The sequence below is a fragment of the Ambystoma mexicanum genome, chromosome 2p, assembly GCF_040938575.1.
Source record: "Ambystoma mexicanum isolate Mex_15411 chromosome 2p, UKY_AmexF1_1, whole genome shotgun sequence".
Classification (NCBI taxonomy): domain Eukaryota; kingdom Metazoa; phylum Chordata; class Amphibia; order Caudata; family Ambystomatidae; genus Ambystoma; species Ambystoma mexicanum.
The window spans coordinates 520,073,564-520,092,755 of record NC_090923.1 but is presented as its reverse complement, the minus strand read 5'-3'; the positions used below and the strand labels follow the sequence as shown (position 1 = coordinate 520,092,755).

The following is a 19,192-nucleotide window of genomic DNA, read 5'->3' as shown; positions in this document are numbered from 1 at the left end:
CCCCACCCCCCAGCCACCAGGGGCAGCCTCCACCAGGCCCCCACCCATGTCTACCACCACCCCCACCCCCAAGTCACCAGGGGAAGCCTCCACCAGGCCCCCACCCATGTCTACCACCCCTCCCACCCCCCAGCAGTGCAGGGGCACCCTCCACCAGGCCCCCACTCATGTCTACCACCACCCCCACCCCCCAGCCAACAGGGGCAGCCTCCACCAGGCCCCCACTCATGTCTCCCACCACCCCCACCCCCAGCCACCAGGGGCAGCCTCCACCAGGCCCCCACTCATGTCCCCTATCACCCCCACCCCCCAGCCACCAGGGGCAGCCTCCACCAGGCCCCCACTCATGTCTCCCACCACCCCACCCCCCAGCAGTGCAGGGGCACCCTCCACCAGGCCCCCACTCATGTCCCCTATCACCCCCACCCCCCAGCCACCAGGGGCACCCTCCACCAGGCCCCCACCCATGTCTACCACCACCCCCACCCCCCAGCCACCAGGGGAAGCCTCCACCAGGCCCCCACTCATGTCCCCTATCACCCCCACCCCCCAGCCACTAGGGGCAGCCTCCACCAGGCCCCCACTCATGTCTCCCACCACCCCACCCCCCAGCAGTGCAGGGGCACCCTCCACCAGGCCCCCACTCATGTCCCCTATCACCCCCACCCCCCAGCCACCAGGGGCACCCTCCACCAGGCCCCCACCCATGTCTACCACCACCCCCACCCCCCAGCCACCAGGGGAAGCCTCCACCAGGCCCACACTCATGTCCCCTATCACCCCCACCCCCCAGCACTGTGGGGCACCTGCCAGCAGGCCCCAACCCATGTCACCCACCACCCCCACCCCCCAGCAGTGCAGGGGCAGCCTCCACCAGGCCCCCACTCATGTCTACCACCACCCCCACCCCCCAGCCAACAGGGGCAGCCTCCACCAGGCCCTCACTCATGTCTCCCACCACCCCCACCCCCCAGCAGTGCAGGGGCACCCTCCACCAGGCCCCCACTCATGTCCCCTATCACCCCACCCCCCAGCAGTGCAGGGGCACCCTCCACCAGGCCCCCACTTATGTCCCCTATCACCCCCACCCCCCAGCCACCAGGGGAAGCCTCCACCAGGCGCCCACCCATGTCCCCCTGCACCCCCACCCCCCCAGCCACCAGGGGAAGCCTCCACCAGGCCCCCACCCATGTCTACCACCCTTCCCACCCCCCAGCAGTGCAGGGGCACCCTCCACCAGGCCCCCACTCATGTCTCCCAGCGTGCTACGTGTATTTCAGGGGTGCGCGGGAAGTCCCACTCGCGAATAGCCTGGGCGCGTGTATTTCAGGGGTGCGCGGGAAGTTCCACACGCGAATAGCCTGGGCGCATGCATTTCAGGGGTGCGCGGGAAGTTTTACACGCGACTTCAGCAGGGTACGTGTATTTCAGGTATGCATGGGAATTCTCACACGCGATTTGCCTTGGTACGTGTATTACAGGGGTGCGTGGGAAGTTACACACGCGATTAGGCTGGGTGGGTCCTCACAGGTGTTCCCTGTACACCCTCCACGGCCCCTGCAGGCAGCCCACAAAACAGGGGACTACCCTGCACACCTGCTCATGTCCCCCTGCACCCCCACCCCCCAGCCACCAGGGGCACCCTCCACCAGGCCCCCACCCATGTCTACTACCACCCCCACCCCCCAGCCACCAGAGGCAGCCTCCACCAGGCCCCCACGCATGTCTACCACCACCCCCACCCCCCAGTCACCAGGGGAAGCCTCCACCAGGCCCCCACCCATGTCTACCACCCCTCTCACCCCCCAGCAGTGCAGGGGCACCCTCCACCAGGCCCCCACTCATGTCTACCACCACCCCCACCCCCCAGCCAACAGGGGCAGCCTCCACCAGGCCCCCACTCATGTCTCCCACCACCCCCACCCCCCAGCCACCAGGGGCAGCCTCCACCAGGCCCCCACTCATGTCCCCTATCACCCCCACCCCCCAGCCACCAGGGGCAGCCTCCACCAGGCCCCCACTCATGTCTCCCACCACCCCACCCCCCAGCAGTGCAGGGGCACCCTCCACCAGGCCCCCACTCATGTCCCCTATCACTCCCACCCCCCAGCCACCAGGGGCACCCTCCACCAGGCCCCCACCCATGTCTACCACCACCCCCACCCCCCAGCCACCAGGGGAAGCCTCCACCAGGCCCCCACTCATGTCACCTATCACCCCCACCCCCCAGCCACCAGGGGCAGCCTCCACCAGGCCCCCACTCATGTCTCCCACCACCCCACCCCCCAGCAGTGCAGGGGCACCCTCCACCAGGCCCCCACTCATGTCCACTATCACCCCCACCCCCCAGCCACCAGGGGCACCCTCCACCAGGCCCCCACCCATGTCTACCACCACCCCCACCCCTCAGCCACCAGGGGAAGCCTCCACCAGGCCCCCACTCATGTCCCCTATCACCCCCACCCCCCAGCACTGTGGGGCACCTGCCAGCAGGCCCCAACCCATGTCACCCACCACCCCCACCCCCCAGCAGTGCAGGGGCAGCCTCCACCAGGCCCCCACTCATGTCTACCACCACCCCCAACCCCAGCCAACAGGGGCAGCCTCCACCAGGCCCCCACTCATGTCTCCCACCACCCCCACCCCCCAGCAGTGCAGGGGCACCCTCCACCAGGCCCCCACTCATGTCCCCTATCACCCCACCCACCAGCAGTGCAGGGGCACCCTCCACCAGGCCCCCACTCATGTCCCCTATCACCCCCACCCCCCAGCCACCAGGGGAAGCCTCCACCAGGCGCCCACCCATGTCCCCCTGCACCCCCACCCCCCAGCCACCAGGGGAAGCCTCCACCAGGCCCCCACCCATGTCTACCACCCTTCCCACCCCCCAGCAGTGCAGGGGCACCCTCCACCAGGCCCCCACTCATGTCTCCCAGCGTGCTACGTGTATTTCAGGGGTGCGCGGGAAGTCCCACTCGCGAATAGCCTGAGCGTGTATTTCAGGGGTGCGCAGGAAGTTCCACACGCGAATAGCCTGGGCGCATGCATTTCAGGGGTGCGCGGGAAGTTTTACACGCGACTTCAGCAGGGTACGTGTATTTCAGGTATGCGCGGGAATTCTCACACGCGATTTGCCTTGGTACGTGTATTACAGGGGTGCGTGGGAAGTTACACACGCGATTAGGCTGGGTGGGTCCTCACAGGTGTTCCCTGTACACCCTCCATGGCCCCTGCAGGCAGCCCACAAAACAGGGGACTACCCTACACACCTGCTCATGTCCCCCTGCACCCCCACCCCCCAGCCACCAGGGGCACCCTCCACCAGGCCCCCACCCATGTCTACCACCACCCCCACCCCCCAGCCACCAGGGGCAGCCTCCACCAGGCCCCCACCCATGTCTACCACCACCCCCACCCCCCAGTCACCAGGGGAAGCCTCCACCAGGCACCCACCCATGTCTACCACCCCTCCCACCCCCCAGCAGTGCAGGGGCACCCTCCACCAGGCCCCCACTCATGTCTACCACCACCCCCACCCCCCAGCCAACAGGGGCAGCCTCCACCAGGCCCCCACTCATGTCTCCCACCACCCCCACCCCCCAGCCACCAGGGGCAGTCTCCACCAGGCCCCCACTCATGTCCCCTATCACCCCCACCCCCCAGCCACCAGGGGCACCCTCCACCAGGCCCCCACTCATGTCCCCTATCACCCCCACCCCCCAGCACTGTGGGGCACCTGCCAGCAGGCCCCAACCCATGTCACCCACCACCCCCACCCCCCAGCAGTGCAGGGGCAGCCTCCACCAGGCCCCCACTCATGTCTACCACCACCCCCACCCCCCAGCCAACAGGGGCAGCCTCCACCAGGCCCCCACTCATGTCTCCCACCACCCCCACCCCCCAGCAGTGCAGGGGCACCCTCCACCAGGCCCCCACTCATGTCCCCTATCACCCAACCCCCCAGCAGTGCAGGGGCACCCTCCACCAGGCCCCCACTCATGTCCCCTATCACCCCCACCCCCCAGCCACCAGGGGAAGCCTCCACCAGGCCCCCACCCATGTCTACCACCACCCCCACCCCCCAGCAGTGCAGGGGCACCCTCCACCAGGCCCCCACTCATGTCCACTATCACCCCCACCCCCCAGCCACCAGGGGCAGCCTCCACCAGGCCCCCACTCATGTCTCCCACCACCCCACCCCCCAGCAGTGCAGGGGCACCCTCCACCAGGCCCCCACTCATGTCCACTATCACCCCCACCCCCCAGCCACCAGGGGAAGCCTCCACCAGGCCCCCACTCATGTCCCCTATCACCCCCACCCCCCAGCCACCAGGGGCAGCCTCCACCAGGCCCCCACTCATGTCTCCCACCACCCCCACCCCCCAGCAGTGCAGGGGCACCCTCCACCAGGCCCCCACTCATGTCCCCTATCACCCCACCCCCCAGCAGTGCAGGGGCACCCTCCACCAGGCCCCCACTCATGTCCCCTATCACCCCCACCCCCCAGCCACCAGGGGAAACCTCCACCAGGCGCCCACCCATGTCCCCCTGCACCCCCACCCCCCAGCCACCAGGGGAAGCCTCCACCAGGCCCCCACTCATGTCCCCTATCACCCCCACCCCCCAGCAGTGCAGGGGCAGCAGGCAGTCAGGCAGCAGCAGGTGGGAGCGTGCTCGGGCTCTGGGGGGCAGTAGTTCGGCCTTCCGGGCAGGAGCGTGGTATTCCGTGTGCGTACGCGTGGCCAGCTTGGTACTGAGGAAAGGCCCTCAGCGCGTAAGCGCGTCTGTGACGTGACCCGCACAGGTGTTTCCCACACAGCACGTGATGACAGAGCACACGTGGAAAGACTGCACGTCAGAGTGTAATCGCGTGTGATTGGTGGAAATGGCCCTACACGCAGAAGTGACAAAGCGTGTGATTGGTGGAAATGGCCCTACACGCAGAAGTGACAAAGCGTGTGATTGTTGGAAATGGCCCTACACGCAGAAGTGACAAAGCGTGTAATTGGTGGAAATGGCCCTACACGCAGAAGTGACAAAGCATGTAATAGGTGGAAATGGCCCTAGCGCGTACACGCCGCGTAAGTGACGCTGGACGTGTGGGCCTGTATAAAAGGTATGTGTAGAACACGTTTTCCTTGTACGTGCTTTTCGTGGAGAGCGAGTGGGTGAATTCTGTACTTCTTGTCGTTTCACACGCGATTTACTTCACGGCGTTTCAAGTTCGTATTCCCTGTTACCTCTGACAGCTTTTTCTCTTTTTTCTCTTTTACTGGTTTACCTGGGCCTGTTCCCTCAAACAGTGTTCCCTTCTACTGTTGTCCTGTCTCCTCAGACAGCGTACAAATCTTCTTTTGGCGGGGGTGTTGCCAACCAAACGTGCTCCTTTTACACGCTCGTTTACCAGGCAGACGGTGAGTCACGCACGTATCTAACATCTGTGCTTGCCCCGTGTGTAGCGACCCCTTCAGAGGTCATTCTAGGCTGCGTGTGACACGCATACATTCATTCTTGTGTTTCTGGGTGCCACAGCGTAGTGCAGGTTTTTCTTTCTGCACACGTGGTCTAGGAGGGGTTGCGTGCACGTCATCTCCCTTTTTTGGGCCTCCTGTGCGTTGCGTGACCCGTCATCTTTCCCCAGGGGTTACATTCAGCCTTGCTAGAGCACTAGGGTACACTTACCATCTGGTACCCAACCCCTTTGACCACCAATTGCCCAGGACTATAGTCTACATCCACTCCCATACGCACATTAACATCAGTGCCATGGCTGGGAGGCGAGGATTCCGTAAGGGTGGCAAAGGTGGAAGAGCCACAAGTGGTGGCCGTGGTGGATCCGGTAGGGGACGTGGTCGTAACTTGCAGGGTGAGCCTGTCCCCCCATGTGTGGAGGACCAGTCACGGGCACCCATAATCCCCCCCCTCCCCCCCTCCCATTGAGGCTGATGTGGCTGACACCATCCATGCTCAGCCCTTGTTGGACCAGCCCATTGTGGCACCAGACCTGGCTGACTCCATGGCTGACTTCCAGGTCAGCAGGGCTACGACACGTGCGCTGGTGCACGTTGATGCCATCATGCCACGTGGATCTGGGGCAGCAAGGTCATCTGCTGCACCAAGGAGGCAGGGCGGAGAGGCTGCAGGGGCAGCTGCGGCTCCATCCACCCCAGCCCTCACACACCCAGCCAGGACAGTGTCGGTCCTAGTCCATGCTGCTGACATTCCCCCTGACACCATCACACTAGAGCCAATGCCTGCACCAACTCCCATGCTGAGTGTGCAATCCCACACTCCTCATACAGAGTCCACCAGGGCTCCTGCCCCTAGTGTCCAGAGCGGCGCAGGACACTCAGGATCACCACCACCTTCCAAGCGGAAGAGGAAGAGTGCTCGTCCGGCACAGGCTGATGCCCCAGACACGGCTACACAGTCCGGCCCGTCCAGGAAGCCCAGCTTCACGGATGACGAACTGAATGCACTTGTCGAGTATGTGTCCGGACATGACAACGAGATGGTCATTGTTGCAGGATCCAAGACCACACCTGCACAACGCCAGGCACACTGGCAGACCGTTGCGGACATCGTAAGTGCCCTTGGAATCGTGAGGCGCACAGCCAATGATTGCTATTAGCGCTGGAATGACCTAAAGCGCAGGGCAAAGAGTAAGCTGGCCTCAAGTCATGCCGCAACTCTAGTGACTGGAGGTGGGTCTCCAGTAGTAGACATGGAACTCACTCCACATGAGTCAGTCGCTGGGACCTACGTCACGGAGGAACAGATCCAAGGCGTGGGAGATCTGGCTGATTACGAGGCATTGTCCGGTGAGTGCACATGCATGTGTGTGTCATCCATGTGCATGGTGTGTGTGTGAGGGCTTCTGTTCGGGTGCCAGGTGAGAGTGTGTGCGCCTGAGTCGTATGGGTCAGCCATGTGCTTCATGCAATCCTTCCTGCGCAGCTGCATTTGGCCATAGCAGTATCCCTTCTGCCAACAGTAGACATCTAGCCCAACTGCACGCCAGTTGCCCTTGAAGTGTCACCTTGCCACAAAATATTTGCTTCTTTTTCACAGTTCATTCATTCAGTTTGTTTGCATTCCACCACTTTCACTAGGCATGTCGCTGTCCACTAGTCACATGTCTGACATGGGTATGGTAAAGTGGAGTGACTTTGTTACCTGGATATCATTTGTACACACATGTCCCTGTGCAATTGGACCATTTCAGACTGGCAGCTCCAGGTGAAAAATCTGACCTGTTAGAATTAGAAAAGCAATTACATGCGGGAACATGGTCTGAATGAGTAGGTGCTGCCCTCCTCTCCATCTTCACTCAATAGCAATGGTACATGGTGTCATCAGTGTGTGCCATTTGCCTGCACTTCATACGCAGTGAGGGTGCATGCATGGGAGGGTTTTAGTCATGTGGCACATGTGTCAATCAAGTACTGGTTCTCTTGCTTCTCAGCCCTCAATGTGTGCCATGGTGCTAATGCCTGTTTCCATTTCTTTGTTTTCATGTCTTTGCAGGGGAAGACGCACCTGATACTGCTGGGGTTGTGGAGATGGTGCAGACCCAGGAGGGGTCCGAGGGCCGACCAACCACCAGTGAGGGACGTGGTGTGGTGGTGGGGGAGAACCCACAAGTGCTGCAGGTCGTGCTCTCAAGGGGTGTCTCTGGCTGCACCTCCCCCGAGCTGTACTCATGTGTTGATTCGGATGAGACCTACGTGCCGTCGCAGGTGAGTGTTCCAGGGAGGGATTCTGTTCTGTCTCACCCACCTGCACCAGGGTCAGAACCCTCCATGGGGATGTCAGTGTTGGCAGCTACGCCTTCGGTGGTTACGGATGCAGGGTCACACTCCGCGACATCTGATCCTGTTCCTGGGCCAGCAGATCAGAGGGGGAATGCAGTCCTGCAGCCTCAGGCAGTGCCGGCACAGCAAGGCGCAGTTCGCCTTGCCCCAGACAGGTGTGGTGCCCGCCGACGTGGTGGCCGTACGCCACCCGGCAATACCGCATGGGAGCAATCCATTTACGGTATGGCAACCCAACAGGCTGCATAATCCGAGATGATGGCTCAGGCCATGGATAGGGTGGCCACTTCCATTGTTCCCCCAGAAAGGCTGATGGAGCGACTAGAGCAGGCAACCGACTCCATCTGCCAGTCACACAGGGAGGACATGTTGGGGTCCAACAGGGACAGGCGGGCGGCACTGGCGACTCTGCAGGAGGCCATCTCCATTGAGTCCCAGGGCCACAGGGAAGCCCTGAGGCAGGAGCTCCTTCACCTCAGGACGACTCTTGTTGAGCTTGAGGCTTAAACACACCAAAGGACAGAACAGCAGCTGGAGCGTCTCACCCGTACGCTCTCAGCTGAGATGCAGGCAACGAGGGCGGAGGTCCGGGCATCCCGTGAGTTGTTGCATGGGGACCTCCGCACACTCATCCTCCAGAACCAGACCTACCACACCCGCATGCTTGCAGCCATGGAGGAGCAGACTAGGGCCTTGCGTGGGCTGCCTCCCATAGTGCAACCACCTCCGGATGCAGCTGCACAGGGTGATAATAGCGACAGCAGTGATACTCCCACAATAGGGTAGCCGTGTGGGCCATGAGCCCATGGAGGTGTTTTATCTTCCCAGGATCCACGCAGGTGGGTTCTGGTGTGCATCCTGTCCTCGGACCTCCTGGGTGGCCTCCCCAACCCCCCCGGGCCCATCAATGGCCATTTTTGATTGTTTCTTATTTTTATTTTTATTTTGATTTCTTTTATTCCCAATTATTTTGGGACGATCTGTTGGCTTTCGTGGTTCCTGTGGGCATACGCTGCATTGTGGCTGGGCACATGCAGGCTTGTAATGTATTTGGTTCAGATGCTTGGGTTTGAGTCACACACACCCCTCCTGCTTCCCGTTTCCATGGGCTTGCAAAGGGTGTGCCCAAGTGACAGTGAATTACACAGTGACGTTGGACTCCCATGAGCTGTGTGGGCAGTCTGTAGTCAATACTGTGTATACATTCCTAGTGCATATTGCTGTTGTGTTGTACACTGCATGTTGCATTGATGTGTAACTCTTCTTCTGTGTCTACCTCCCAATTTGCAGGTCCCTTCCTCATGTCCACACAAGGACCTCTAGTCTGGAGATGGGGTCCATGTTGGCAGCAGTGCACCTACAACTCTACATGGCGACAACACTGCGCAGTTGGTAGTGGTGGGAGTGCAGGCATTTCCAGGTGGTGAGACTACTAATATGTAACATTTGTGATGTCATGTTAATGGTACTACGTGCTCAAGTATGTTGTTGGTCCGGCATTGCTGTGAGCATTTCAGGTGTTGCAGGTTTCTAATAGTGCCACTGTACATAGTGAGACTGATGTCATGTTGTGGGGATTACTTTGTTTACCTGCAATTAGCATGACATGGCACGGTGTGTCGTGTGGCGGTGCTGGGGTTGGGTTGGCTGACATGGCACTGTCCTCTTGTTGCATTTTGCAAGTGGGTATTCATTTTAGCTGCTTCAATGTGTAACTTCACAAAACTGCATTGGTGGTGTCTGTGTGGGTAGGGATGCACACATTGTGACACTTCCAGGTGAACAATCTCAGGCTGACATGGTATTCCCGGTTCATTCTCCAGACATTCAGGATCAGTGTCAGGTTGAGTCATCATTGATTGTCAGATGGAATGTGCCAGGGCAGTGTGCACTCCACAGGGGTGTGATTTCTATGTGAAGTAATTAGCCACTAGCTGTGTACGGGCTGCCTCCCCCCGTGCCCTTTCCCCTCCCATGCGCAGCGGCTGTGCATGCGGTTGGGGATGTGGGGCCACCACCATGTCCACAGCCAGGCCCCGGCGTGTTGCAACGTTGCGCAGGACACATGCTGCCACTATGATCCTGCACACTACTGGGGGAGCGTATAACAGCTGCCCGCCAGAACGGTCAAGGGAGCGAAAGCGTGACTTTAGCACTCCGAATGTGCGCTCCACTATGCCCCTGGTTGTAATGTGGGCTGTGTTATATCTTACCTGGGGTGGCGTGGTGGGGTTTCGAATTGGCGTCATCATGTGGGGGCTGAGAGGGTAGGCACTGTCCCCTGTGGAGGTGGTGATTGGTATCATTGGTGGGGTTGTGACCTTGCTCAGTATCCAACATCCCTCTACGCAGCGGCTAGTGAAGAAGAGGGCGGAGACGGCGCTGTGGAGCAAGGCGGCGGGGATGCCCCCACGGCTGCAGCGGAAGGGGTGGGTGAGCCCCCACAGGGGCCTGCTACGGTGGGAGACGGTGAGGAGCCATCCAGGTTGGTGGTTTGCACAGAGGAGGAGGAGGCCGCCACTGGGGCACACATGGGGCCTGGTGGGGGCATCCCTGCTGGTGCAAGTGGTGCAGTCCAGGGCCAGGGGCAGGAGGCAGCACAGGTCACCGTGGAGGGGCCTGTGCATGTCGCTGTCCCTGACCCTGTGAGTGCACCACCATGCACCAGCAGGGATGCCCCGTACCAGGCCTGTCCGCAGGTAGAGGGGATGTCCATGTCACCTGACTCCCCTCCACCGGCGGACGTGGGAACCCCTGGCCGTGCGGAGAAGGTCCTGATTGGGGTCGCGATGCGCACGGCTGTGATTCGTGATGCCGTGCGTGCTTCCCGGGAGGAGCACGCACGTCATCACGAAGTGCACCGTGCCGACGTGGCCCAATTGGGATCGGCCATGTTCGGGGGTTTCCTGCATGTGTTGGCCAATGTGGCGGCCCTCTCCTCCTCTGTGCAGGCTATCCACCAGTCGTTCTCCTTGCCGTCTTCCAGCCCAGATGCCACCAGGGCCCCCTGTGGACCTGCCCCGACCAATGCAGCCAGCTCGGTGGGGATCCCATCCCTGCCACAGTCGGGAGTCAGAGATCCAGCAGGGGTGGACACCACAGCAACTGGACCCCAGCAGATGGAGGATGTGACGGCATCATCGGGCAGGGCACGTGCACGACGGCGTCGGTGGTTTCCATCAGCCTGGATGCCGTCGTGCTGGCACAGGCAGTTGCGTCGGAGGCAGCAGCAGGCTCAACGTGGGAGGCATCATGGCTCGGGGCCATCAACATCAGGGGTGCAGGCATCGGCCGGAGAGCAGGAGAACCCTGGAATGGGAGTGGCTTCCGTGTGGGAGCGGTTGTGCCAGCGGATAGGTGCGGTGCGGCAGCGGGCAGAGGAGGAACGGCTCACGATGGTCAGGGCGGAGGACTCCATGCGGAGGGCGCTGAGGCGGGCTGAGTGCCTCGAGGGTCTTCGCAGGGAGTTTGAGCTTGACACTGCGTTATCCCTGCGGGACCTCGGGGCCAGGGAACATGCCCGCCTCCAAGCCATTGACCAGGAGTTCGATGGTGCCCTGGCCCATGACAACAACCAGTGAGCCGTCTGAATAGCCCGCTGCCTTTGTATATAGTTGTATAGTTAGGGTAGGTTTCCTTTGTTTTTTTGATTTTTTTTTGGTTGCGATTGGACAATGCACCACTTTTTTGTATATAGTTCAGTTTTTAGTTAGTAGTCATAGTTAGGTTTAATTTGGTTGGGCTCATGGACCCAGGAGGATCTTCTTCATGGTTCTTCATTGGCTTATTTTAATTTTTCAGATTGTTTTCTTGGACATTCATCTTGTTTTGTTTGATTTGCTTTGTGTTTTTTCTTATTTCATTTCCATTCTACTTGCTGTTCAATACATATTTTTTTTTATTCTTCAATGTGTCGTATCATCTCATTGCTTTCAGGCATGTCATGTTGGGTGTTTTGTCATTCACTTGCAGCCATTGTGTGTGACAGACATGTGTTCAATTGCATTATTTGAATTGGGGGTGTAACATGTAATTGCATTTGATATGTGGGTGGGTGTGATAGTTGGTTGGGCCTTTTGGCAGGGGAGGATGGGCATTACGGACATGATTGGGGAATGTTGGGACCCAGGTGCAGGGGGGCATGGATTGGACATGGGTGGGGGCCTGCTGGCAGGTGCCCCACAGTGCTGGGGGGTGGGGGTGGTGGGAGACATGAGTGGGGGCCTGGTGGAGGGTGCCCCTGGTGGCTGGGGGGTGGGGGTGGTGGGTGACATGAGTGGGGGCCTGGTGGAGGGTGCCCCTGGTGGCTGGGGTGTGGGGGTGGTGGGTGACATGAGTGGGGGCCTGGTGGAGGGTGCCCCTGGTGGCTGGGGTGTGGGGGTGGTGGGAGACATGAGTGGGGGCCTGGTGGAGGGTGCCCCTGGTGGCTGGGGGGTGGGGGTGGTGGGTGACATGAGTGGGGGCCTGGTGGAGGCTGCCCCTGCACTGCTGGGGTTTGGGGGTGGTGGGAGACATGAGTGGGGGCCTGGTGGAGGGTGCCCCTGGTGGGTTGGGGGTGGGGGTGGTGGGAGACATGAGTGCGGGCCTGGTGGAGGGTGACCCTGCACTGCTGGGGTGTGGGGATGGTGGGTGACATGAGTGGGGGCCTGGTGGAGGGTGCTCCTGGTGGCTGGGGTGTGGGGGTGGTGGGAGACATTAGTGGGGGCCTGGTGGAGGGTGCCCCTGGTGGCTGGGGGGTGGGGGTGGTGGGTGACATGAGTGGGGGCCTGGTGGAGGCTGCCCCTGCACTGCTGGGGGTGGGGGTGGTGGGAGACATGAGTGGGGGCCTGGTGGAGGGTGACCCTGCACTGCTGGGGTTTGGGGGTGGTGGGAGACATGAATGGGGGCCTGGTGGAGGGTGCCCCTGGTGGCTGGGGGGTGGGGGTGGTGGGTGACATGAGTGGGGGCCTGGTGGAGGCTGCCCCTGCACTGCTGGGGTTTGGGGGTGGTGGGAGACATGAGTGGGGGCCTGGTGGAGGGTGCCCCTGGTGGGTGGGGGGTGGGGGTGGTGGGAGACATGAGTGGGGGCCTGGTGGAGGGTGACCCTGCACTGCTGGGGTGTGGGGGTGGTGGGTGACATGAGTGGGGGCCTGGTGGAGGGTGCCCCTGGTGGCTGGGGTGTGGGGGTGGTGGGAGACATGAGTGGGGGCCTGGTGGAGGGTGCCCCTGGTGGCTGGGGGGTGGGGGTGGTGGGTGACATGAGTGGGGGCCTGGTGGAGGCTGCCCCTGCACTGCTGGGGTTTGGGGGTGGTGGGAGACATGAGTGGGGGCCTGGTGGAGGGTGCCCCTGGTGGGTTGGGGGTGGGGGTGGTGGGAGACATGAGTGCGGGCCTGGTGGAGGGTGACCCTGCACTGCTGGGGTGTGGGGATGGTGGGTGACATGAGTGGGGGCCTGGTGGAGGGTGCTCCTGGTGGCTGGGGTGTGGGGGTGGTGGGAGACATTAGTGGGGGCCTGGTGGAGGGTGCCCCTGGTGGCTGGGGGGTGGTGGGTGACATGAGTGGGGGCCTGGTGGAGGCTGCCCCTGCACTGCTGGGGGTGGGGGTGGTGGGAGACATGAGTGGGGGCCTGGTGGAGGGTGACCCTGCACTGCTGGGGTTTGGGGGTGGTGGGAGACATGAATGGGGGCCTGGTGGAGGGTGCCCCTGGTGGCTGGGGGGTGGGGGTGGTGGGTGACATGAGTGGGGGCCTGGTGGAGGCTGCCCCTGCACTGCTGGGGTTTGGGGGTGGTGGGAGACATGAGTGGGGGCCTGGTGGAGGGTGCCCCTGGTGGGTGGGGGGTGGGGGTGGTGGGAGACATGAGTGGGGGCCTGGTGGAGGGTGACCCTGCACTGCTGGGGTGTGGGGGTGGTGGGTGACATGAGTGGGGGCCTGGTGGAGGGTGCCCCTGGTGGCTGGGGTGTGGGGGTGGTGGGAGACATGAGTGGGGGCCTGGTGGAGGGTGCCCCTGGTGGCTGGGGGGTAGGGGTGGTGGGTGACATGAGTGGGGGCCTGGTGGAGGCTGCCCCTGCACTGCTGGGGTGTGGGGGTGGTGGGTGACATGAGTGGGGGCCTGGTGGAGGCTGCCCCTGCACTGCTGGGGTGTGGGGGTGGTGGGTGACATGAGTGGGGGCCTGGTGGAGGGTGCCCCTGGTGGCTGGGGTGTGGGGGTGGTGGGAGACATGAGTGGGGGCCTGGTGGAGGGTGCCCCTGGTGGCTGTGGTGTGGGGGTGGTGGGAGACATGAGTGGGGGCCTGGTGGAGGGTGACCCTGGTGGCTGGGGGGTGGGGGTGGTGGGAGACATGAGTGGGGGCCTGGTGGAGGGTGACCCTGCACTGCTGGGGTTTGGGGGTGGTGGGAGACATGAGTGGGGGCCTGGTGGAGGGTGCCCCTGGTGGCTGGGGGGTGGGGGTGGTGGGTGACATGAGTGGGGTCCTGGTGGAGGGTGACCCTGCACTGCTGGGGTTTGGGGGTGGTGGGAGACATGAGTGGGGGCCTGGTGGAGGGTGACCCTGCACTGCTGGGGTTTGGGGGTGGTGGGAGACATGAGTGGGGGCCTGGTGGAGGGTGCCCCTGGTGGCTGGGGGGTGGGGGCGGTGGGAGACATGAGTGGGGGCCTGGTGGAGGGTGACCCTGGTGGCTGGGGGGTGGGGGTGGTGGGAGACATGAGTTGGACATGGGTGGGGGCCTGCTGGCAGGTGCCCCACAGTGCTGGGGGGTCGGGGTGGTGGGGGACATGAGTTGGACATGGGTGGGGGCCTGCTGGCAGGTGCCCCACAGTGCTGGGGGGTGGGGGTGCAAGGGGACATGAGTTGGTGTTCATTAGTTCAAGGAGACATGTGCCTTTGCTGCGGGGCATGCCCATGGTGGGTGGGCTGCCTGCGGGACATGACCAGGGATGCAGGGTAATCCCCTGTGGTGTGGGCTGCCTGCAGGGGCCGTGGAGGGTGTACAGGGTACACCTGGGAGGACCCACACTGTCAAATCACATGTGGAACTTCCCGCGCACCCCTGAAATACACGCGCCCAGGCTATTCGCGTGTGGAACTTCCCGCGCACCCCTGAAATACACGCGCCCAGGCTATTCGCGTGTGGAACTTCACGCGCACCCCTGGAATACACGCGCCCCCAGGCTATTCGCGTGTGGAACTTCCCGCGCACCCCTGAAATACACGCGCCCAGGCTATTCGCGTGTGGAACTTCCCGCGCACCCCTGAAATACACGCGCCCAGGCTATTCGCGTGTGGAACTTCCCGCGCACCCCTGAAATACACGCGCCCAGGCTATTCGCGTGTGGAACTTCCCGCGCACCCCTGAAATACACGCGCCCCCAGGCTATTCGCGTGTGGAACCTCCCGCGCACCTCTGAAATACACGCGCCCAGGCTATTCGCGTGTGGAACTTCCCGCGCACCCCTGAAATACACGCGCCCAGGCTATTCGCGTGTGGAACTTCACGCGCACCCCTGAAATACACGCGCCTAGGCTATTCGCGTGTGGAACTTCCCGCGCACCCCTGAAATACACGCGCCCAGGCTATTCGCGTGTGGAACTTCACGCGCACCCCTGGAATACACGCGCCCCCAGGCTATTCGCGTGTGGAACTTCCCGCGCACCCCTGAAATACACGCGCCCAGGCTATTCGCGTGTGGAACTTCCCGCGCACCCCTGAAATACACGCGCCCAGGCTATTCGCGTGTGGAACTTCCCGCGCACCCCTGAAATACACGCGCCCAGGCTATTCGCGTGTGGAACTTCCCGCGCACCCCTGAAATACACGCGCCCCCAGGCTATTCGCTTGTGGAACCTCCCGCGCACCCCTGAAATACACGCGCCCAGGCTATTCGCGTGTGGAACTTCCCGCGCACCCCTGAAATACACGCGCCCAGGCTATTCGCGTGTGGAACTTCCCGCGCACCCCTGAAATACACGCGCCCAGGCTATTCGCGTGTGGAACTTCACGCGCACCCCTGGAATACACGCGCCCCCAGACTATTCGCGTGTGGAACTTCACGCGCACCCCTGAAATACACGCGCCCAGGCTATTCGCGTGTGGAACTTCACGCGCACCCCTGGAATACACGTAGCCCGCTCCCCCAGGCCCGATCGCGTGAGGAACTTCACGCGAACCCCTGTAATACACATAGCCCGCTCCCCCAGGCCCGATCGCGTGTGAAACTTCACGCGAACCCCGGAAATACACGTAGCACGCTCCCCCAGGCCCGATCGCGTGAGGAACTTCACGCAAACCCCTGTAATACACGTAGCCCGCTCCCCCAGACCCGATCGCGTGTGAAACTTCACGCGAACCCCTGAAATACACGTAGCCCGCTCCCCCAGGCCCGATCGCGTGAATAACTTCACGCGAACCCCTGTGATGCACGTACCCTGCTGAAATCGCGTGTTAGACTTCCCGCGCACCCCGGTATACACGCACACGTATTTTTTGTCAGCGGGTGTCCGTGTTTGTGGGTACCCCTTTGCACGTCATTTTTCCTGGAGGGCCACAGTATGGGACATTCATCATGGCAGTATATAGGTGCTATTTGTTGGCGCACCTTTTGGCGCACATTTCTTACAGCCGCAGAGACGCTACCGCCTGCTTTCTTGTGGCGGTCGTGTTTGTGCCTGTGCGCTGGTTTGAGCGTGCGCTTTTTTGCCCTATTCTATTCCATGAATACGTGTTGTAGGCGAGCGTGTGGGCGTTCCACGCACTTGTGCCCTGTACTTCCTCCGTGACGCCCACGTTTTGGCAAGTTGTTCCCCATTCCGAGTGTTACGCCCGTGTTCCGCCTACTTTTGTTGCGTGCGCCGCGCTATGTGCGAATTTCTCTGTGGCCTGTGCGATTTTTGCTGTGACCTGGCGCACGCTGTTAGATGGCCTGTGCGCCAACGTGCGCCGCGCACTTTTTTATCGCACATCCGCTGGTTTTCTCGCGCACGGCCTTCCATGAATCGACGTTTCCTGCTTTTCGTGCGATTTTCGCAATTGCACTGCGATTTTCGCTATTCCACTGCGATTCGCATGTTTTTGCCCACTTGCGCCGCGCTAATTATTCCATGAATCGGCCTCACAGTCCCTTAGGGATGTTTCTTCAGTGTGTATTGGGTTAAGATACAGTAGAGCTAAGACCCCCTGTGCTGGAAGCATTGCACAACCTGCTTCACCAAGCACCTGCATCAGCTGCCCCTATCTGGGCCCCTCTGTCATCCAACACTCAAATGCATGGATGAAACCCTGGCACCAGCTGCCTGCGGTACAAGGACCATCCCAATGTAAATAACTCCACTATAAGACAAATCCAGTGTGCAGCCTATTCAATGATTATAACATCTCTCATTGTCAATAGAAACTCACAAAGATACCAAATTCATATATGAAAATGATTCATCGTATGGTTAAATGTTATTCGGTGGTGGTAGGTTAGGATATTTCATGCTTTCTGTGCACAACTGAAAGCAGTGGCACATCACATAAAACTAGACAGCATGGGTACATGTCTAGAACCACTAGACCGTAGTGTTAAGATTAAAGCACTAAGGAGAAAGACATTGAAAGATGTGTACAGAGTTCCAGCGAGCTGTGACCGCCAATGGTTGGGAAAGTGACTGAAATTAAGAAGCAGCTTAAAGTAGCAAAAGTCTGAACAGGTGGGCCTTTACACATGTATGAAAGTCCTAAATGGGGTAGCAAGATATTTCAAAGCAAGGACCTAAGTTCACTTAAAAACTGACCTCATATACTCTGTTTTTTTTAGAAGCAGGACATCAATAGGTGTGATGTGTTAACAGACCTCAGGGCTTTTGTTGGGCTTACTTGATTATTTTGTTTCTGATGGTTGGAGACCGTGGAATCATGCAAGCTCTGTGCACCAGGTCTAAGACCTTGTATGGGAATATGCGTTTTACAGACAGCCACTGCAAGATGAAAATGCCTGGTTTGATTTCATCCAATAAAATCACGCACCCTTGGAATATATTGTATTTAATATTTAAATAGATAGAGAAGTCAGACTCATAGCAGAACGGAAGGCTCATGCATTCAAACTCTTGTGGAGAGATGGCTTTAACTCTTTATGTGAAGGGGACAAAATGTCCACCAGTGGAGCAGAATCTCTACATTCCACTCTTAATTCCAGGCCACTAGTGGAGCAGAATTCCCATTTATCCCAGTGCTTTCCATGGTTCAAATCGAGTGCACCTTATTTGCCTGAGGTGTGCAAATATTTCAGGTCATTAGGTAGATGGATGATTTTGGGCTTAAAGAGCAAATTAACACAGGCTAAACAGACAAAACATGATTTTTGCATTGCATGCAGAACAATAGAAAAAGTATATTTTCTCCAAATCAGCCATTCTGTACATGAGAAGACAATCTACTGTTTCACCCACTCCTACTTATAAGCTAGGAAACTTCCAAGCATCCTAGCGGCAGACAACAAAACGAATGGCAAATTGGCCAGCACCAGTATCGGAGAAGCGAGTGAGATTAAAGACATTTATTAAGGACAAGGGAAAGGCATACTTTGGCACTCCTGCAGCTTCATGTCGTACTTGAAGTCGATGTCTGCCTGCTCAATCCTGGTCGGTGGAATGTCTTCATAGTGTCCAGCTGAAATGCTCGAAAAGTCCACCGTGGTGAAGGGCTTAATGTCGTAGGCATTGGGGAGGTCATTCATGGCGGACAGGTCTACTGAGCAGACCCCAAAGTTTGTGGGCCAAAACGGCATCTCCGTATCGACCATTGCCTAACCTGAAAAGAGAAAAAAGAACGCACCAGGATCAACACGAGCTGAACTGTGCTGCAAACAGTCGCATCAAATATCGCAGCTACTAGATGGGCTGGATTCCTAAGGAATAATGTATTTTAGGGACTGAAACATGACATCAGTAACAGTTGTCTCTATTCATCTCTTGAGTTAAAATAATATTTAATTAAAGAGGGCAACAATGTTTTTTCAAATCGAATGATCATTTTCCCCCGAGCCTTTAAGCCTTTCTAGTCCACATTTGTGTTCGATTAGATTAGATGAGGAATTTGTAATACGCATATCCTTCCGGAACCAAACAGTAAACTGCATTTAGGCGTAGATATTAAAATCCTTTGCTCACATCAGGATGCAAGCACCGAACCTATTATTCACTGAAATAAATATGTTTTCAGAATTTTCCAAAAAAGGATAATGGATAACATATTCTGCAATTCTGCTGGGAGCGTGTTACAAAGGTGAGGAGCTCTATAGAAAAGCATCGATCCCCCCAAGAAAGACAATTGGATGGGGGTACAACCAGCAGGTTTTTGCCATAGGAGCGCAGAGTGTGAGCTGGCTGATAGACCTTAATTTTTTAAGTCAGGTTCCTAG

General features: G+C 59.6%; 1 protein-coding gene across 1 annotated transcript in view; it reads right to left on the bottom strand.

Moving 5' to 3' along the window:
* The window catches only part of PPARG (peroxisome proliferator activated receptor gamma), a 370,714-nt gene that overhangs the window by 180,095 nt on the left and 171,427 nt on the right, over positions 1-19,192 (bottom strand). The window contains exon 2 of the mRNA XM_069643932.1: positions 18,355-18,582. Coding sequence (XP_069500033.1) covers positions 18,355-18,574 — 220 coding nt within the window. The 5' untranslated portion in view covers positions 18,575-18,582. The remainder of the gene's footprint in view (positions 1-18,354; positions 18,583-19,192) is intronic.